Raw genomic sequence first — 23,353 nt, 5'->3', positions numbered from 1 at the left:
GCTGGACGCCATTATTTAACCGCAGCATTTGGCAACTTCATACCAATTAAACTCCTCGAATACCTGGTATTGTGGGGATTGGTGGGGACAGGTAGGCCATTCTCGTTAACAATCTTTACATCAACAATCAGCGCAGACTAGTTCACTCCTTGAGTTAGTCGACTGAACTGTTCAGTAGTCCGAACTGACCTAATTGTATAATGACCGTCAAATGAAGGAAAAGTTCGGTTTCCAACGTGTAACCTATTTGTATTGTAAATTATAACGTCGCTATTGCACATTTTGGGCTCAATAATGAACTTAATTATTTAAACATTGTATAAAAAATGTGATTCCAAAGCGTAAGTAGACATCATTTGTCTTCTCTTCAACGTGTGGCAATAGGTCAACATGGTTCGGTGCCTAGCAACCTTATCCTATAAACACGTAGTGGACTGAGCCTACATTAGGGGAAAACCAATGAAATTTGAGATAAAAACAGTCCTTCTGCGCTATCTAACTTTTGAAAGAACGGTTCTTTAGACTTGAATCTTGGTGAATACGTTCCTCGTGTTCCAGGGAAAACCTTCTTGATGTTAAGGTGAAAAGTAACCATCGAACTAGCACTAGACATAATGTCGATCTGACACGAACTTACTTTGACAGTTCATATAGTACATAAATCAACACTACCGCCACTATTTATATACGTTTCAAGCAGAAAGGCTGATTTCAATGGTTACGTCATAAACCTTGCCAGAAATATCTATATGTGGTCATTTTAAACATTAGTCATATATCGTGGGTATGGTTAATAACGTTGGTTTATAGCTTTGTTTTAGGCAATACTATGCTAAATTTTGGAAATATAAGTGTAACAATTATATATTTCTGTTTTTAATTTAAAAATAATTGTATCCATAGTAACAAATTATGTACGTCCCGTCATTTCTTAAAAATACGTTAAATAAAAAATTGTTTATTAATTTTTGTATTGTTTTGTAGTGCACACCGTTCTCTACTATCATATATTCTGAAACTAGATAAAATGAAGAAAAATAGGCTATCTCAAATTCTCATGTTTATAGTATTATCACACTTTTCGAAGGGCAGTCCCACCACTTGCAAAAATAATAAATAGTGGTGGTAGTGTTGATTTATGTACTATATGAACTTTCAAAGTAAGTTCGTGTCAGATCGACATTATGTCTAGTGCTAGTTCGATGGTTACTTTTCACCTGAACATCAAGAAGGTTTTCCTTGGAACACGAGGAACTTATTCACCAAGATTCAAGTCTCAAGAACCGTTCTTTCAAAAGTTAGATAGCGCAGACGGACTGTTCTTAACTCAAAATTCGTTGGTTTCTTCCCTAATATAGGCTCAGTCCACTACGTGTTTATAGGAAAAGGTTGCTAGGCACCGAACCATGTTGAAATATTGCCACACGTTGAAGTGAAGACAAATAATGTCTACTTACGCTTTGGAATCACATTTTTATACAATATTTAAATTATTAAGTTCATTATTGAGCCCACAATAAGAAATAGCGACGTTATAATTTACAATGCAAATAGGTTACACGTTGGAAACCGAACTTTTGCGTCATTTGACGGTCATTATACATTTAGGTCAGTTCGGACAACTGAACAGTTCAGTCGACCAACTGAAGGAGTGAACTAGTCTGAGCTGATTGTTGATGTAAAGATTGTTGTCGATGAGAATAGCCTACGTGTCCCCACAATACCAGGTATTCGAGGAGTTTAATTGGTATGGAGTTGCCAAATGCTGCGGTTAAATAATGGCGTCCAGCTCCCTGTTATTATCAGGTTTGTCACTTCGTCCTTTGTAATATCAAGTTGTCACTTCTGCGATTAAATATTCTTGTAACATTAGAGTTATTCTCTACACCAAAACTCCATTAAAAACATTATATATTTCTTATATTTTGTACACTTTCTTAAATCAGGAAATGAATAGATATTTAAAAATATAAATAAATAAAGTTGAGAAGATTAAAGAAAAAACAACAAACGAATTTCCAGAGCCACAAAATACCCACTATCGCCAGACACATATTAGTAGTACATTAGTAACAGGAATACGGTGCGAGCAGTAACGAATCTGGACTTGGAACACGCCATTTGACTGCCTTATCGCTCTATAGATAAGAAAAATGTAAATATTCATTCATTTGTGATGTTGTATGATGATGGAATCATTGATTCCGAAAGACCTCGAAAGAATAATATTAATTTTGGTAAATGTTTATTCATTTACCAGTGATATTAAATTGAACATTTTCCAATGCTCCAAGATTCTTGATTCAAGATAATAATAGCTATTAAAACAAATTGTATCACCTTTTTTAATTTAAAGGTTTTAATTTAATGAACACGTTAACAAGATTGATATTATGTGACCTATTATTGTCAATTGTAAATCGTTATAATCATTGTCGGTACAGACGAGAAAATAGGTGCGAGAAAATTTAACCGGGTTTGTGATTAAAAAATGTACACGGTCCTATCGAAATGGCATAACTAAGAACCTGGATGAAGTAAATAACATGAACAGTTCTATTTTTGCTACACTTTCTCACTGCATATCTACAGACTAAACCCCACAACACTACATGTTTCCTTACGAAGGGCATTCTTTTTTTATCAAAGAGCCAAAAGCAGAACCAGAATCACATGACAGTCCAGTAAAGACACCTTTGACTGGGAAAATTGTAAGAAAATCGTTGCCACTGTACCAAAGGTTGTCATCATACAGTTTGTTGGAAAGAAGCGTTACATGACGTAATATAGAACAAGTGCCCTGAAACTATTTTTAACTCAAAACTAAAAATTGATCTCGGGGTTTGTGAAGCTACAAGCATCTACAACAAAAGACTATAAGTATCTGTAAGTTAATTTACTCTACAGGTACTAAATTACAGTTGTAAACATCAAATGCTAATTCCCGTAACTTTACATTTACATTTTACACATGGAATTCGGATAGCTTGTGGAAAAGAGTGATCATTTTCCTTTGTTGGATGATTAAGAATTTTGCCTCATGAATTTATCAGAATTTTATCACGTCTTGACTTAAATCTTTGGCTACTATAACTTTTGATTTTCTTAAAATCATATCTAGTTATCTATAACATAAAAGCTATCCGAATTTCACATGTAAAATGTAAATGTAAAGTTTGATCTCGGGGTTTGTGAAGATACCAACGTCTACAACACAAGACTATAAGTACCTGTAAGGTAAGTTATTTTCCTCTACAGGTACTAAATTATAATTGTACACATCAAATGATAATACCCACAACTTTACATTTACATATGAAATTCGGATAGCATTTATGTTATATATTTATTCGGATAACTAGATATATTTTTAAGAAAATCAAAAGTTTTAGTAGCGAAAGATTTAAATCAAGTCGTAATAAAATTCTTATAAATTCATGAGGCAAAATTCTGAATCATCCAACAAAGGAAAATGATCACTCTTTTCCACAAGCTATCCGAATTCCATGTGTAAAATGTAAATGTAAAGTTACGGGAATTAGCATTTGATGTTTACAACTGTAATTTAGTACCTGTAGAGTAAATTAACTTACAGATACTTATAGTCTTTTGTTGTAGATGCATGTAGCTACACAAACCCCGAGATCAATTTTTAGTTTTGAGTTAAAAATAGTTTCAGGGCACTTGTTCTATATTACGTCATGTAACGCTTCTTTCCAACAAACTGTATGATGACAACCTTTGGTACAGTGGCAACGATTTTCTTACAATTTTCCCAGTCAAAGGTGTCATTACTGGACTGTCATGTGATTCTGGTTCTGCTTTTGGCTCTTTGATAAAAAAAGAATGCCCTTCGTAAGGAAACATGTAATGTTGTGGGGTTTAGTCTGTAGATATGCAGTGAGAAAGTGTAGCAAAAATAGAACTGTTCATGTTATTTACTTCATCCAGGTTCTTAGTTATGCCATTTCGATAGGACCGTGTACATTTTTTAATCACAGACCCGGTTAAATTTTCTCGCACCTATTTCCTTGTCTGTACCGACATAATTTTTGAACCTATTTCTGAGTCCGGTACCGATCCTTTTAGCTACATGGTTGAAGCACTTAACTTTGTAAATCTTCACACCTTTATATGGATCAACAAGCTTAGTTTTTTGATGTAGTATAATGACCTTTACAAAATCAACTATATCATTGAAAAAGTTTTAAAATACTTATTTTGGAAAGTTGCATAACCTTAATAAGGATTTCCTCCTTATACAGGAAGTACATAAGAAGTAGATAGGACTTCCCCTTAGGTCGTAATAGGCTTTTCAGTCCTACTTATGTGTGTATTTTCTTCGTTAGGACAAGGCAAACTCAACTATGTCAACACGATTTGGACCAAAATAGATTTCCGAGAACTAGGTAATCGAACGTATATACAGTAGTATTTTGATCGAAGCAATATGGCAAGCCAAACTGTGACATAGTAGGTAAGTGAATTTAAACGGTCTTAAGTAGGCACTTTTTAACCGAAGTAGGCATCTCCGTCCTACGTAAGTATATATATTTTTTCTTCGTCAGAGCAACATGTCAAATTCTACTATGGTACTGGATCTTAGACCAGAAATATATGAAAAGGACTAGAAATATACCCTTTTTGTCCGTATTAAGTTTCCGAGATCTGTGTGATCCGAGGTTTGTGTTTTTTTGATCGGGATAACAAGGCAGATTCAGTTGTGACGTTATGTATATAATTAATTAGCACCAGAAATGCTCCTGCACGTGCCAAACATGATATAATAATATTAAGCTAAACTCTGATTCTATTTACCATGAACTTAAATAACATCTACCTGATGTATGCCTACTTACGTTTTAAAATGTTTACATAACTCCCCTCATATTACATCATAATTGCTTTTACTAAGCAATATAAGGACTTCGCTACTGAAGATTGCGTGCGAAGGCGCGAGTAACATCTAGTTCATTATAATTATAGCTGACACTGGTTGTTTTGAACAGATACTAAAATAATCAGAGTGCCGATTTCTGATTTATTTGTCTGGAAATTATAATCAGAACAGATCTAAATATATTTACAGACTCAGAAATCTAGGGGTTTTTAATCAATCTCTTGATATTTTGATTTGTTTAGTTTTACAACACATTATTTATAATATAATACTTGTTATGCGTGGAAGTGCATGAAACTTAAATACTAGACGTATTAATTATAACTTAAGTTCAGAACCAATTTTAAATAGTTTTTTGTAAAGCTATAACTTGCAGCCTATTTGAAAAATAAACGTGAGCATGCACAAAAAGTAACTTCTTTTAACGCACTTTAAAATGAGATATTAAGCACCAACATTGGTTCAGTAGTTAACGTATTCTAAGAAATTAGAAATTCCAAGTGTTTTCCAAAAAACCTCAGTAAGTCCAAAAGGTACGTAAATAAAGATGTTTTTAACTGGAACAGAGGTAAACATTATTCTAGGAACAAATGAACCAACAAAAATTATAAATCATTATATATAATTAATTATTAATAAAGGTTTTAAAAAGCCACTAGTTTCAGCAAAAAAAAAAACTATTTAAAATGGCTATTTATAAGTTTTGTTAACCTGTTTCATTAAATTAAAACCTTTAAATTAACAAAGCGGATAAATTGGTTTCTATAGCTATTATTATCTTGAATGGAGAATCGTAATAACTTAAGATTGATATCGGGGATCGTGAAACTACAAGAATCAAGAAAGGCAGATTACAAGTTTTTTGTAAGGTAAGTTTTTTTCCTCTACAGCTACTAAATTACTAATGTAAACATCAAATGCCGATTCCCGCAACTTTTAAATTTTGATGTTTTTCACACAAGTATTACTATAACTTTTTAACTATTATAGATAGAAAAACGAAAAAGTTTTGCAACACATTATGTGGAGTATAATACTTGTTTTGCGTGAAAGGGCATGGAACCTATATACTAGACGTATTCAAAATTATTTAATTTCCAAACCGATATTAATTAGTTTTTTGGTAAAGCTTTATAGCAGACAAAAAAGTTAAAAGTTATCTTACAGACTATTAGAAAAATAAACTTGAGCATGCAAAAATGCAACTTCTTTTTACGCACTTTAAAATGAGATATCAAGGACTAACATTGGTTCAGTAGTTAACAAATTATAAGGAATTAAAAATCCCAAGTGTTTTCCAAAAACCTCAGTAGGTCCAAAAGGTATGTAAATAAAGATGTTTTTAACTGGAACAGAGGTAAACATTATTCTAGGAACAAATGAACCAAAAACATTATACATCAATATATATAACTAATTATTAATAAAGGTTTTAAAAAGTCACTAGTTTCAGAAAAAAAAAAGAATTAAATCGAGTCGTAATAAAATTCTGATAAATTCGTGAGGAAGAAAATGGATCTTCCAACAAAAGGAATATGTTAATTTTTTTTCCTCCAGCTATCCAAATTTCGTATGTAAAATGTAAATGTAAAGACGCGGGAATTAGCATTTGATGTTTGCATCAATAATTTAGTAGTTAGGGAGGAAAATAACTTACCTTACAGGTACTTGTAGTCTTGTATTGCAGATGCTTGTAGCTTCACAATCTCCAAAATCAATATTTAGTTTTGAGGTAAACATAGTTTAAGGCCACTTGTTCTATATTACGTCATGTACCCCTTTTTCAAACAAACTATATGATGACAACCTTTGTTAAAGTGGCAACAATGTTTTACATTTTCTCCAGTCAAAGGTGTCTTTAGTAGAGTGAAATGTATTTCTAGTTCTGTTTTTGCTTTTGATTATAATTGACAGATAAATAAACAAGGAAGCGTTATGTGACGTGACATGGACCAAGTGCTCCAAAACTATTTTTACCTCAAAACTATAAATTGATCTTGGAGATTTGTGAAGCTACAAGTATCTGCAATACAAGACTACAAGTACCAGTAAGGTAAGTTATTTTCCTCCCTAACTACTAAATTATTGATGCAAACATCAAATGCTAATTCCCTCTTCTTTACATTTACATTTTACATACGAAATTTGGATAGCTGGAGGAAAAAATTTAACATGTTCCTTTTGTTGGAGGATTCATTTTTTCCTCACGAATTTATCAGAATTTTATTACGACTCGATCTAATTCTCTTTTTTTTTCTGAAACTAGTGACTTTTTTAAAACCTTTATTAATAATTAGTTATATATATTGATGTATAATGTTTTTGGTTCATTTGTTCCTAGAATAATGTTTACCTCTGTTCCAGTTAAAAACATCTTTATTTACATACCTTTTGGACCTACTGAGGTTTTTGGAAAACACTTGGGATTTTTAATTCCTTATAATTTGTTAACTACTGAACCAATGTTAGTCCTTGATATCTCATTTTAAAGTGCGTAAAAAGAAGTTGCATTTTTGCATGCTCAAGTTTATTTTTCTAATAGTCTGTAAGATAACTTTTAACTTTTTTGTCTGCTATAAAGCTTTACCAAAAACTAATTAATATCGGTTTGGAAATTAAATAATTTTGAATACGTCTAGTATATAGGTTCCATGCCCTTTCACGCAAAACAAGTATTATACTCCACATAATGTGTTGCAAAACTTTTTCGTTTTTCTATCTATAATAGTTAAAAAGTTATAGTAATACTTGTGTGAAAAACATCAAAATTTAAAAGTTGCGGGAATCGGCATTTGATGTTTACATTAGTAATTTAGTAGCTGTAGAGAAAAATAACTTACCTTACAAAAAACTTGTAATCTGCCTTTCTTGATTCTTGTAGTTTCACGATCCCCGATATCAATCTTAAGTTATTACGATTCTCCATTCAAGATAATAATAGCTATAGAAACCAATTTATCCGCTTTGTTAATTTAAAGGTTTTAATTTAATGAAACAGGTTAACAAAACTTATAAATAGCCATTTTAAATAGTTTTTTGTAAAGCTATAACTTGCAGGCTATTTGAAAAATAAACTTGAGCAAGCCCAAAACGCAACTTCTTTTTACGCACTTTAAAATGAGATATCAATCACTAACATTGGTTCAGTAGTTAACAAATTATAAGAAATTAAAAATCCCAAGTGTTTTCCGAAAATCCCTCAATAAGTCCAAAAGGTATGTAAATAAAGACATTTTTTAACTGGAACAGAGGTAAACATTATTCTAGGACCAAATAAACTCCAAAAATTATATATCAATAAACATTATTATTGATAATGTTTTTAAGAAAATCACTAGTTTCAGTATTAAAAGATTCAAATTGAATCGTAATAAAATTCTTTATTCAAGATAATAATAGCTATATAATCAAATTTAATCAGCTATGTTCATTTATCTAACTGTAAAAGTATGTACACCGCATTCAAGAAAGTAACAGTTTTATTAGGAAGTTTTCAAATCAATTTTTGTATTGTAAAGATTTTCTAAGTTTGAAGAAATTCTGGAAGGGGTTTTTCACAATAATTCCATTTTATAAACCAAATCTATAAATGACAATTTTACTAATTCATAGTTAGAAAAGATATATAACTTTTATTAAAAATGTTGTAGGTTTATCAAAGGTAGTTAATTTTGCTTTCACTTTTGTTCTTGAAATACTGTTGCAACAATGAAAGTACGTTTTCTAGTTACGTAACATGTACTTTTGTTATGTTATTATAAAAAATTGTAAGAAGTTAGACGAAACCTTCGAAAACGTAACTTCGGTAAAATTAATAATGATGGATTCAATATCTTTGTTAAACAGTCTCTTGTGTTTTATTTTATTAGAACTCTGCACGTTACGTGTCTTAAAATACTTCTATGTTTATTTTATTCATAAACAGTTTTATTTCCACAACAGTCCGTGAGCTGAGTCAGCCTGCAGTGTATAAGGTACTCAACCTAGTGTTTCTTGAAATCCATAGAGAAATTTCTCTTAAAAAAGAAATCGATCTTCAGCCGCGCTTGTTTTAGTGAAGGTCGAAACTTGAGAGAACGAAATGGGTTCAAAATACGAAATAACTATTATTCTCAGATCACATTGTTCTAAGCTTTTCACTCTTAAAATCAATCAGTTGCGAATTTCAATCACTTTACCTAGTCATCTGTCGATGACAACTATTGTTTATGTGTCTGACGGTGGAGTGTCTAGCTAGAAATAATATGACACAAATTTTCGTTTTGTATTCCACATAAATCTTCCTGTTCAAAACACTGCTTATACAATTAATCTGGAGATATTTCAGACTCTCTGTGGAGACACATCTTTAGTCAACAGTGTTAAGCAAAGCTGCTAACTTTCTCGTGATTGGCTGAATCTTAAACAACGATACCGATTGTGTAAGCAATGTTGACGCTGTGTGAATTTGGAGATTTTTACGTAGGTTATAATAACACCGGCCGTTATAATCCTAGAATTGAGATTATTTTTTCATATTTTTAACCCTTTCGATTGCCTCTCATTTTGACCTTCGAAATAATTAGCGAGACTGATAATCGATTTCTTTCATAGAAACATTCCTTTATCTTTTCCAAATAAACCAAGGTTGAGTGCTTTTATATTGGCTTTCGGCTCCACGACTGCAAAGACCAAGATGAGATGATTCAGTTAGTCAAAATTTGCTTACTTTGGCTCTTCTTATCATTTGTTATCTTAAATAATACAGTTTTGATGTGTAATCTAATAGATGAAAACTTTCTTATCATTTGATATATTTAGCAATATAGTTGTGATGTGTAATCTAAAGGATGAAGACTTTCTTATCATTTGTTATCTTCAGTAATTCAGTTGTGATATGTAATTAATGGATGAAGACTTTGTTATCATTTGTTATCTTCAGTAATTCAGTTGTGATGTGTAAGTTAATTGATGAAGACTTTCTTATCATTTGTTATCTTCAGCAACACAGTTGTGATGTGTAATCTAATGGATGAAGACTTTCTTATCATATGTTATCTTCAGTAATACAGTTGTGATATGTAATCTAATGGATGAAAACTTTCTTATCACTTGTTATCTTCAGCAATGCAGTTGTGATGTATAATCTAATGGATGAAGACTTTCTTATCATTTGTTATCTTCAGCAACACAGTTGTGATGTGTAATCTAATGGATGAAGGTAACTTAATAAATACTTTAGTAATAAACATCTTCCCTCCTCTCACTCTTTATTTCACACCACAATAAATATACATGATCATAAATAACATAATCATCGAGCTCAGTTACAAACACACATAAATTAAGTAAAACTAGTTTTGCAGTTCATATATTAGTACAAACTAAATGATTTAAATCTTATAATAAGAACTATGTTTTATTCGAAATATATAGAATGCCTTAATTCCTTTAAAAATAACTTTAGTAGTTGTTTGTAATTTATATACCTTTGTAAAACGCATAAACAATTAAAAGGAAGTAACACTGTAGCTGTCTACAATTTAAAAAAATAAACTTAAAATTACAACTAATCAGCCTAAAATCTTGTATTATGTAGGTGTTTTACTACTACCTACTAACGCAGTTTTTATGTACTTATTTATATTTATCATATGAAGATTGTTGGACCTTAAACTAAATGTATCACATGATAATTTAGTGTATTGAGGGACAGAATATGTGTATAATTACAATATTAGCTACGATATTACAATAGATTTAGAGTTTGGTTTACTATTTGGAAATGTTCATCGTTTTAATACGTGTTTGTAAAACTTTATTAGGCGTATTATACACTTTTCGCTTAAAGGAAACACCAAATTCAAACTTACGTTTTAAATTTTCGTTGCTTTTAACCACACGTTGATGTACTTTAAAAATGTATTTTCCAACTTATACCAAACAGTGCAATCTAAGAAAATAAAAAATACAGTCATAACTATTTTACTTTATTGAAAGGTTTTGTTATGACAGAATTTTAAAATCTAACCAACGCTCATTTTTTGTGATAATATTTCACCTCAAGCAGTCATCACAGGGAAGGAGTCATAAATTATCATCCAAAAAGCAAGCAATTCTATTTTTGTTTTTTATGCAGTTTCGTTTTTTCAATAGCCATTTCACTGATAACAATATTTTTTCGACTTTCAGTGTATCCTTGAATTTTTGAATTTACTGTGGTAGGTTTCTCTTATTATGTTCTTTTATTACAAAAAATAGATTTTGTTTATGCTAAAGGTAATGCCCTCCCCCCCCAATAAAAACAATACTTTTGTGATGAACATTGAACATCTCATAATCATCAAGAATTTATCTTCATTATTTGATACAATTACAGAAACGTTAGCTACAGCTAGCTTTATTACAGAAAATGTAATTCTCTAGAGTGCGTATTGAATCCGTATAAATAGTCTATTCGTATTAAGTGCAAAATCTCATTTTCTGGACATTTTTACACTTGGGATTGCTGAACTACTGGAAGTCATCACTTCCTTGGCTTTTCCAAGTGGTAATAATATAATTCATGTACACGATCGTGTTTTACTCAGAAAAATTTCAGTATTAATAGATTACCAGAAGGTCCATTAAGTGAATTGAAAGGGTTTTAAATTAAATAATACCATACTCACGATCTTATTGTGATATATGCACTGGAATAATCCTACAATCTTAAACTTATCTATGAATGAATGGGCTCAGGCACTAGTTTGTTAAAATATTCTTATTGTGCTTGCCTACTACTCTTATACTACTAAATGATTTAATTCGGTTGACGAGAAACAGCCGATCGTTACAATCTCTCATTCGTGTTACTACCTCGTTTAACACGATTTTAACACGAACACTTCTAACTTAATGAAGTAAAAACTGATTTACTCTGAAATAGACTGGGCAAAAAACTATAGTCACGTTAAAAACTAAAGGGTAGTTTGTAAAAAAGTGCTATGTATTTAAATTGTAAGCAATTTAATTTTCAGCCAAAACCATACCCTAGTTACACAGTGAACAGAATTGCGTGAATAACCAATATTCACATCGTCATAGCGATAAAAATCTGTCCAGAAATAACACTTATAAAAATAGAATCTACTACGTTACTTATAATAAAAGTTCTCCACCAGTCTTCCGCCTCTCGCGCTAAGTACAAACTATGGGAAACCTGTTGCGGGACATGAATGGCAGCGACGTGGCCAGAGAAAGGGCGAAATGGTTCTTAACTTTTCTTAATTGTCTTAATAAGAGCTTAAATTATTAGTGGGGTACAATTTAAGGGAAGTTTTGTATTCGAGATAAAATTTTGATAGGGTTTCTCGAACCCTCTTCCTCCTTCCTATACGAATTGCCAGTGAGACATAAACATGTTTTTCCTTTGATGGATTTTCGAGCACGTGATATCTAGAGCCAATCTCGGCTACGTCACCGCAGGACAGAGGATTGATAGGTTCTGTTGAGTCATCACCGAGAGACTGAAGAGCGGGTGGGGACGATGGGTAGGGATGGCAGGGCGTCACAGCCGGAGTATCACGCCGACTTGCGTGGCTGGACGAACAGCTGGAAAGTCCGAACATCCATGGGCGCCAGAACGGCCACCAGGTCTGAGTCCAGCGGCGGTCTGTGGAATTCGGTCTTCGAACCTTCGTGATCCCACTTGAGCCGGATGGTCTTCGCCATTTCCTGATTCGCCGCTAGGTTCAGCTCCACACCACGGGTCACTTCGAACTCCGAAAACAGGTTCTGCAAGTTATTAATAAGTTATTCTACCAATTTGTTGTTATTGAAGATTAATCATTCATATCCATTAACACAACTACACTTGGATACATACTCATCTCATACGAGGATTGTTCAGAGGTAAGTTACCATCTGGAAATCGAACGTGTGGAGTAGCGGCTCGATCGGAATGACGCGGTGTAACTCGTTTTTGACGATAAATTTTAGCCGGTTTCCCATTCCTCGCGTTAAAAAATCTCATTACAGAACGAATCTCATAATCAGTGGCATCACTAAGTGTCTTAAACGTTCGGAGAAAACTGAAAACACAATGTAGAACAACTAAAATGGCGTGAGTTGATAGCCAGTGAACAAGGACGACTAGTTGCGCATGCGCGGACACCGATTGCAGCGCTACGGCGGCAGTGGAATGAAACGGTTCTTACTTTCTGAACACGCCTCGTACGTTCAGTATGCATCTGGCAGTGTCACAGTGAAGGTCGCTATACCATTCTAAACTAGTCTTTAAATGGCTGCCGCAATTAACTCTCCCGCCGACTGTGAAGTACACAGTGTCATTAAATGTGTTTGCCAAGAAAATGTAATCGGTGAATATTCAATTTTCACAGATATGAAGAACAGTAGTCCATTAAATTTTGACTGAAAATTTGAATATCATAATGTTTGTGCCTTATGGGTATCCAAGCTTTTGACTGGTGATCTCTAAATAAAGAGAATGAGACAATCTCTACTAATTCTTATTAGGTACTGTGTAGAAGGTAACAAGTTTTTCACCCCATAAGTCACTAGTAATGAAATATGGGTTACCATGTTCTTATCGAACAATAAAGCCAATCAATCGAGTTGGGTTACACCTCGTTGTTGTGATGTGCCATCTTGTATAGATGGCATAATTTTATTCAATAAGCATTGAAAAAATTGTTGGTTGATATACAAAATGTGTTCAGATGTAAATCTTAACTACTATGTAATGCTATAGTAGTTGTCCTATGATACGAAATAAAAAGGCTGAAAAATTAGCGTAAATTTCTATTTACTAAATTAACTTAATTTCCGAGCGATCCTCGTATATGAAAATTTTAAAAGGTTGACCATAAAACATAGTATCTGAATTTACCTTTAGAAAGGTCCTCCTCTCTGATTGTGAATGAGCATTTTACTGTTTGATTCTCATACAGGACATTTATAATTACCTTGAGATCCACGCTGACGGGCTGGGAGAAGATGGGGTGTTCTTTAGCTTCAAACAGATGCTCCAAGCGGACCAGCAGAGAGTTGTTGGTCCATCGTTCCAGAGTGAGCAAGTGGACATTAAGTGGCAGAGGCTCGCGGAGCATACCCGTGTACTGAAAGAAAAAGATAGCGTTATCTACAGACAGTTATCTGCTGCGCCAAAACAATTAGACTATTGAGATTTCAACATGTCCTAGTAGTATTTTCAAAACTCATTGAATGAAGATTGTGTGATAAGTGAAAGATTACATTATTATTACCTAAAGTTCACTGTTCTGTAACAATTATGAAATTAAATGAAAAATGTCTTTTGAACACAAAGAAAAACGTATTCAATTGGCGAGGTTAGGACTATTAAGTCCTCTCTCACACCTAACCGTAAAAAAGAGCAACAGTACAGTCTACATTACTGTTTTACATTAAAAAAATGATAATCTACACTTATTTAAAATGGTTAAAACGAAAAGAAAGTTCTTAATGAAATTAAAAATAAATAAAATAAAAATTGGAAGGAAATTAACGGACATTTACCCATTACCATTTATACAAAGCCATCGTCCCATACCCTATGACACGGTATCGTCAACCCGACGAGGCCCGAAACAGATGGTCCTTAAGCACCCCCCGAAACCGCTCCCGACTACGAATACCTCTGATATGATCCGGGAGATTATTCCAGAGTCGACAAGAAGAGACTGTGCATAATTTTCTGTAAATAGAAGATCTATGAATAGGAATAGAGACAACAAAGAGGCTCCACGTCGAGTATTCCAATTGCGTGTTTCAGAAATAAAGAAAAGCGTTCAGACAAATATGAAGGGGAATAATCGTTATACAAAATAGAATGCAAAGAATTTGGAACTGACGGAGTAGATACAATTTTAGCAAATGTAACTGATTGATGAAGGGTGTTATATGGTCATATCGTTTAAGGTTGAAGATAAAGCGAACACAATAATTTTGAGCACGTTGTAATCTGTCGATTGTCATGTCATTTATAACTACGTAATAAAAAAAACAGAAAACACAGAAACACATATTTTTTGAAGTAATTGAAATGACAGAAAATCAGGGTCTTCACTAGCATTACTTTTCAAATTCAAGGGTAAATAAATAGCAAATTGCTTAAGACTATGAATAATAGCAAATAACCTGCCACAAGTCTCAGTAACATTATCGACCCAACTAAGTAAGAGTTTTTGTAATAGTCAGTCCAAGATTTTTGATCTTGTCACTGTATGAAAGAAGAAGGCCGTTCAATATGGGTGTAGGAGAGTTGTTCAAGTCGATACCGCTCAGAAGTCTGGAGGTTTCAATAAAAATAATTTGAGTCTTGCTTTCGTTAAGTTATCATTACTAGTAGGCAATCAATGAAATCTCATTTACTAAGATGCAGAAATCCTGTTTCCAATGAAAATTCAATTTCATGCCTCGTCTGCATAAAGTGACTTACATGACTGTGAGTTTCTCTATCATTCTTTAGTACAGATTAGAGCGCTAGTACTATAATAGTGTACTGCAGTTAACGTACATACGTATTAGCAAACCCTTCTTGAAGTCTTTTTTCCAATAAACGCGTGTTGTGCGAGTTATAATCTTCCAGAATTAGAAACATTTAGCTGTTTTATAGCAGCTACACTATTCCAATAATTAGTTCCTAAAACGTAATATTATTTTGACCCAAATTTATGCTAAGTTGCACTAACATTTTTTAATATAATGCGAATGTGTGATTAGAGTAGTGGACTTGTATTGGATTAGGTAATTCTCTAAATGTATTCTAGTAGTTAAGGTATTGTCTAAGGAAATTTCTGTAACTACTTAGAACCTAGTCCAATACTATTAGAAATAAGTCTAATAGTATTGTCTAAGGACTGCCTGTTCTTAGAAAACTTACAAACTTACGTTGGAAATTGTCATATCTTTTATATGGAAACGTAAAAACAAAAAAGTTATTTAACTAATTGTTGTTTAATAAACTAGCATTTAATGCACGGATGGAATAATTCTATCTGAGCACCCAAATTTGCTATAAAATGTTATCTACCGTAATTTTATATATATATATATATATATATATATATATATATATATATATATATATATATAATGCTTGTCACTCAAACTAGAATTGTAGGTATATAATTTATTTAATTATGTAAGGCTTAAAATTACATAATAGGTTGATGCTTGCTTTAATATTAAGCAAGACTTAATATTCGTAAAAAATCCCTAGGTTACATTTTAATATTTGTTAAAAAGGATCCCTAGGTTACATTTATAAGGATATTTATCGGTACCAGAAACGTTATTTTTATCAAGGACCGTAATGGAAGACTATCAAGTTTACGCATTCTTACCGATTAGATAATGACACCCTACTATCACTGTATTAATAAGCGTCTTACAATACTCATCTAGGATTATTCCATCCTTGAAATTAAGGTTAAGTTAGATTGAATAAATTTGGTGAAATCAACATAAACAATTGTGTTAGGCTAAAACATAATTTACTTGAACACCTCAAGTTTTATCTCTTGAATTATTGTTCAAATTCTTATGCAAGCACTTTCTAACAAAGATATGTGGGTTCTTTTGACTAGATTATCATGTTGATTAGCAAAATATGGTTAAGTAGAACCATAAATAGCAGAATGGATAGTATTATGGATGTTTTATCTAATCATAATTAGATAAATGATTACTACTTAAACAATTCGGGAAAGATCCCGAAATATTAATTCTCTCCTATATAAATTGATGAGAGAAAACAACTTTTTATTAGTTCTGTTATATACTTTTAACATTATTTGAACTTGTGTTGTTTTTGTTAAATGTGACATTTTTACTTTTACAATCTGCGCCAATTTTAAGCCGTGTTTTAGACTATGTTTTTCTTTTCAGTTCTAGTTTAGTGGAATAAAAAGAAATAGAACAAATAGCCGTTTTGAATTTGAAAAAAGAGATGCCATTGGTAAAAAAAGGCAGAAAGGAGATGAAGATGAGTTCCTCAGAGAATTATTTTGTTTTGAAGCCAACTTTCGTAGTAGGAAAAGTAAGAGTAACGCCAAATATGAAAGTCATCCATGGTAGGTAACAAAGGGTTACATTACCTTCATTCGGTACCTCTTGGACCACTCGGAGGCGGTGAGGGATGTGCGGGAGACGGTCAGCAGGGGGCCATAGACGAGGTTGACAGCGCCGATACGGTGACGCTCCGCCCCCTCGCGGTACTTGTAGGGGGTGTCCGGTTGTGTCACAGGGGGAGGAGCGGTGGTGGTGAGGTTGACTGTGTTGTTGGCTGGAGGTGCCCTGGTCCTGGGCTTGGCCTCCTTGTAAGTCTTGCTGAGCTGTACGATGTGGGTACCCCGTGCCACCAGACCCTTATTGTACTGCATCTCGTCTAAGGGCTCTGACACACCCTTGCCGTCATCGTACAGCAGCCTGCGGTGCAGCTGAAAGACAACACAGACTATTTGGTAGGGGTCGGAATGTGTACTGTTGTCTTCATGGACTAATGTCTATAAATTTTGCCTAAATGCATACCGTTATAGTCTTCATAGACTAATATGTATAACATTTTACCTCAACGTGTTACCGTTGTCTTTATGGACTAATATCTATAACATTTTTACCTCATTACGTACTGTTGTCTTCATAGACTATCTAACAATTTGCCTCAATGTGTACTGTTCATGAACTAATACGTATAACATTTACCTCAATGCTTACTGTTGTTTTCATATCTATAACATTTACCTTAATGCTTATCGTTGTCTTCAAGGACTAATATCTACAAAATTTACCTCAATGCGTACCATTGTCTTCATATGGACTAATGTGTATAACATTTACCTATCAATGCTTACCGTTGATTTCATATCTATAACATTTACCTCAGTGCGTTTCATTGACTTCATTGACTAATATCTATAAAACTTTTCCTCATTGCGTACCGTTATCATTTTTTCACAAAAGGTAAACCAATCACATATATTCTGCTTCTGCGTAAAATTAATTAGTGTAACTAAAAATTGATACTCGGGATTTGTGTTTATTCCAAAAATCATTATGATAATTTTGAGATTACTTTCGTTCAGTCCTAAATATATGGATGAAATCTCAATCTCAAATGATGACAATTAAAAGTTTCAAAATGTTCTACAGTTAAAGTAGTTTTTGGCCAGTGAGGATACGTACCATGATTTCAATCTCGCCGTCGGTGAGGCTGGCAGCGCCCTGAGGACGGTCCGTGAGCACGGTGACCTGGTGGCGATTGCCGAGGATGACAGCGGCGGAAGTGACAGGGTAGTAGTTGCTGGCCACGGGTTCTGTCAAGGTCAGGTTCCAGGAGGTGCGATGGTTGCGGACACGACGCATCAGGCGACGGCCGTTGCTGTCCGTGTACAACACTCCCCCGGTCATCAGCTGGGTCTTGTACCGCGTAATCACCTCTTTTCCCACCCATTTCCTGCGCAGAAAAACATCTAAATGTCTCACTCTTACATCACAATCTGTAGCATCTATGAGCTTAATCAAAGGAAGTGTTGGAACAACAGGCTTTTGTTGACCTAAATATTTGCGCCCAACACTTCCTAAGTTTCAATCTCACAACAAACGCCTCAAAATCAAATTTTTTGTAGTTCTCTTTTCGAAGTGGAGATTCTGGATGTGGGCCTGCCATAATGCTGGCAGACTCCGTTCTAGAAGAAACATAATCCACTAAATTCCTTGGAATACATCTTGATCAAGGGTTTACATGGAGTGCCCACATCAACTCAGTTCGTACCAAATTAGCCTCAGTCATTTATGTTATGAGGTCTTTAGCCGTGACGTGCATGGATATGAGACAAGAAGCAGAGACAACTACCGTTCTGGAAAACACAGAACGGTGGTTTATGAACACTTGCCTTCGCATAACCAAAAGTTTTCTTAAGAATTACATGAATAACAGTTGTTAGATGATATTACTACAAATGTGATGACACCATCATTTAAATCGAATAATAAATAGCTTATTTAGAACAGATTTACTGTGACAAGGCATGGTCCACATTGAGGTTCTCATCGAATAGCCATCATTACAAAAACTGAATAAACGGCAGCACTCAATGTGGGCCATGTCTTTTCTCAGTAAAAATCTGCTCTGAATCAGTTATTTACTATTCGATTTAAATAATTTTGGTGTCACTTAAATCCTTTAAAAAACTGTTATTCTTGTAATTTATGTGAAATAATTAATGCTAGTTTTTACGATATTCAAAGTTTAAACGTTTTAAGGGCCGTTATTAAAAAACACTAAAGTTAATTTCATTATGTGTTTTTAATTAACTGGCCTTGTTATTGTAAACATTCAATCCAAACTTGGTATAATTTAATTTATGAGTTTTTAAGATACCAAGTTTTAATAAAAAACACATACAGACAGACAGATGGGAAACTAAGCATCGCAGACCCATGTTTACATGGTGAAATATGTTTGTCTTGACCTGGGCAATATAGTGGTATACTTACGTCCAGAGAGTTACGGGACACTCTGTATATATAGATCTAAGATTATTCTACCATGACTCATACACTGGGTACTCACTCTACAGGGATGGGTCCCACAAGCCACTGGAACTCCAGGTGGTCCTTGCCTTGGTACAGACGGATTATCTGACTCACCCACGGCCCAAACTGTTGGTGGACTTCTATGACATGCTTGCCTGCAAGCAAACAACTATGGTCAAACAGAATATACATTTCCTTCGAAATTCGGCATTTATAGACTATTTTGTGACCCTTGGTCCCAGTTTGGCATAGAACCCCTTATTACTAGCCTCAGTCTCCCACAGGTGATCACTGGAATCTTTGATGACTGTGCTGATGGTGACTATGGCGTCAGGAAAAACATTTATACTTTATGATGTACTTAAATAATGTAAGTACAATATGTTTCTTCTCCATGAACACCTAAAAATATGAATCTGGACATGGCCAAAATTTAATTGTATTTATTGTGTAATACGTATATTATATTTGGACTACTTTGTGTTGTGTAAAAAGGGCCCTTAGGGATCTTGGGCTGTTGACCTTTCCATTCTTGTACTTGTTTGAGACTGCCCTTAACTGTTGTTTGAAGTGTACCGTAACTAAGGGCAGGTAAACGTAATAGGTAAATTAACAGAATGGAATGAGACTTGGCTAAAAAGACTTGCTGGTGCACATCGGGATCATTATTGAAAAGGAACGACTATTGGAGCTGTAATAGGCTGAAGAAAAGCGAGGGTCGCAATTCTTTAAGGGCTGGTTCCAGGATGTGATTTTATTAATATTCGGTAAAATAATAGCGCTACTGTAGTTTCGTAAAATGTTTAATTCATGTAGATACAAATGTGTTATTTTGTTCTCTTAGGACAAGAAGCTTAGAAAATTTCACCAAGTCCTAAAAGGACTTTTGCGCTGCTTCCGGAGTGACAAGATATTCTGAATGGGTAAGGTTGGGAGTAGGGGTCGCTTCCTGTCGACATTCAAGAGGAAAAGTTTAGGGCACTAATCTCCAGTCATGTCCTCGAGGAAGAAGAAGAAGCCAGCTCTGAACCAGCATCTGCAGTCAAAGCAGGCAGGGGGTGGAACACCCTTATGTCTAGGTTGCCAAGAACCTTTGACTCTTAGGGAACAAAACCCAATCCATTGCAAAAGTCGTGAAATACGTAATCAATAGTTAGATTTTGGTTCCTTCTGAGTTCAAACTTTAACTTTGACAGTTGTAATTCCAATTATAGTCTGTTCTAAAAGCACTCCGACAGTAAGAGTGGATTTGTAGTCGACGAATTGTGAAACCCTGATCTTAAAATAAATCCTGTGCTATCCTTTGCGGGAATGCTAAACTAGGACATTAATAGTCTCTCTTTACAAGATTAGAAATACCTTCACTTTAGCCATTGATGTTTATTTATCGACCTATCGTATTTTTCATACTAAAATTTAAAAACTCCAAAATCCAGAATTATTATTATTGATATGGTTGGAATTGTCGTAATTCATGTAATAATTGAACGAACTTGTACCTAATTTATCATTTACCTGAAGAGAACTAGATGCGTACCTCACCTCTAAAGATAGAGACGTTGGCGTAAGGAGCGACGACATCCACCTCGTCCTTGACCGGCCTGAAGATGTAGGCTCCAGACGCCCGGTTGTAGGTGTTGAAGTTGTAGCCCTTGGAACCCTCGTAGTGGAAGAAGTTTTGGTGAAATGCCCACGTCTCCTGGTCTCTTATGATGAACTGCAGTTGGCCGGTTGAGATGTTGAAGATCAGCTTCAGGACCTAAACCCGTTTCAATAGGTGAGTTTCGAGTCTTGTAATTTGTTCAAGTTGAAAATGTCTACAGTACTTTAGAATTGGTTGTACAGAAAAAGGTTTACCAACACTTCACATGCCAACTTGTATAGTTTACACCATCAGATTGCAGATTTTTCCGGACATTTGCCATCGTTCAGTGAAACAAGAAACCAATAATACTACGTTTCGAGATCTGCAATCTGATCTCTTCTTCAGGTAAAGAACTAACCTAATACATAATTACAAACTAGGTTAAAATAAACAAATCTTACCAAAGCGTTGTGGCACGCCTTAGTCAGGAATCGCAACCTACATGTTGTTTCACTGAACGATGGCAAATGTCCGGAAAAATCCTGTTTCCTTCACAATCCTTCCATTGTCAAAAATAACCTTCAAACAAAGGAAAGATTGCAGATGACATTCTGAATGGCTATTTATAGTTTTGTTTAGTTCACTTAGAGAACGGAGAGAACACAGGAATTCTAGAATGCTGGACCTTCCTGAAGCTTAGAGCTCCCATAAGCTAAAACCTTCAAGAGGTAGATACCATCGAAATAGCTTCGGGCTGGTACAAACCATGATGGAGGTCAGTGAGTTAGAAAGTCACGTGTATCTGTTGCTTTTAGTTTTTCGAGGGAATTTCGACATTTAATCATCAATTAATTCTTAAACTGTTTTTAGAGTTGAATATCAATTAGTTAAAATTAATAAATGGTCCCATATCATTACTTTCCTCTCAATTTGTCGAATTAAATATAACAACTAATGTTTATTTGCTTAGTTTATGTGCATGATTTGTACATTACAGAACAGTTAATATGATTTTTTAGTTCAATTCAAGTTTTGTAACTACGTTAATGAAATTATGTATAAATATTTATATGAGTCTAATGTTATGCCCATGTACCTAGTATACTCTTATTACACAAACAGGTGATGTACATATAAGAACAATGATCCAAGCGGAACCAAAAGGACGGGCGAATATGACTTTAATCTAAGAGTTTCAAGAATGATCATCGAGATAAAAGCATTCTGTTGCAGTTGAACTTTTGAAAGCGCAACGATTTGTAATTGTTAATTATTATTCCAGGCTTTGTATTTTTCAGTTTAATGGTAGACTTATTTTCATACGTACCCCGTTATCGACCTCGATGTCTTCAGGAGTCTCCTGGGAGGTCTCTAGAGGAGCGGTCAGGTTAGCGTTGTGGCCCGGCAGGCTCAGGTTCTGGCGTTCAGCTACCGGCACGACCCCACCCTCGAACCTCTCCACATGGTAGGACATCAGTCCCAGAGCAGGCACATCCTCCGCGTAGAAGAACAGCTCCAAGGAGGCGTTGGTGTTGCGTCCCGGGATCTCTCTCACCTCCTGGGGGATTGGGACCAGCTCGTTTGGAATCTCCTCTCCTGAATAAATAGTGAAAATCAATAAATGCTACTTTTGTATTATACGTAGATCACAATTTTTCTTACAATTTTTCTTACCGGGGACCTACAATAGCTACATTATTAGAATGAATAAACTTTATTTGACTTCTGTGAAAATTTATATCGGTTATTTTATTTCTCCTGAAAAGAAGCGATGTCAGCGACAGGTAAGTCAATATGTCCCTATCTACCATTTTTTACCCGCTCCCCTATTAACTTTCTTGTGAATAGATATGGAGTTATGCACTTTGGTTATGTGACCAACTGATGAGGTTTTGGAGGTTTCCGACGTAAGAAAATGTTTAACCCTCCCCCCCCCCAAAGGGATATTTTGGTCATTCAATTCAATTCAATAATTCTTTATTGTCATTATTTAACAATTATACAAAATTGTATAAGATGCGTCACTAATCCTATTTTTCAGCCAAAAAGCTTCGTCATGTATAAAACGTTTAAAATAAATAAATAATAATAATGTATTCAATAAATTTCACAACTATACATATACACATATTTTTAAATATTTCATATCAATTGTGTCGCTCACCCTTCAGTTCCCCACGCATTTCAGCTCTGACAACGTTGGTTGCTGTGTTCCAGGAACTCGCCCACGGAATAAAATGTGTTTGCTATTAAATATTTATCATATATACATCATATCATAACTATCATATAAACATCCGGCTAAGTAAATCACTCCATCTCTACTCATA

At 34.2% G+C, this 23,353-nt stretch overlaps 1 protein-coding gene across 1 annotated transcript in view; it reads right to left on the bottom strand.

Moving 5' to 3' along the window:
• Positions 1-10,124: 10,124 nt before the first annotated feature.
• Positions 10,125-23,353, bottom strand: part of LOC124357917 (lysosomal alpha-mannosidase-like) — a 109,824-nt gene continuing 96,595 nt past the window's right edge. The window contains exons 11-17 of the mRNA XM_046810034.1: positions 22,351-22,619; positions 20,981-21,197; positions 19,476-19,593; positions 18,086-18,356; positions 16,999-17,340; positions 13,846-13,998; positions 10,125-12,655 (exon numbers count right to left, since the gene is read on the bottom strand). Coding sequence (XP_046665990.1) covers positions 12,443-12,655; positions 13,846-13,998; positions 16,999-17,340; positions 18,086-18,356; positions 19,476-19,593; positions 20,981-21,197; positions 22,351-22,619 — 1,583 coding nt within the window. The 3' untranslated portion in view covers positions 10,125-12,442. The remainder of the gene's footprint in view (positions 12,656-13,845; positions 13,999-16,998; positions 17,341-18,085; positions 18,357-19,475; positions 19,594-20,980; positions 21,198-22,350; positions 22,620-23,353) is intronic.

Source organism: Homalodisca vitripennis, chromosome 3 (assembly GCF_021130785.1).
Source record: "Homalodisca vitripennis isolate AUS2020 chromosome 3, UT_GWSS_2.1, whole genome shotgun sequence".
Lineage (NCBI taxonomy): Eukaryota > Metazoa > Arthropoda > Insecta > Hemiptera > Cicadellidae > Homalodisca > Homalodisca vitripennis.
Note: the sequence above shows the minus strand (reverse complement) of the source record. Positions and strands in the feature narration are given on the sequence as shown.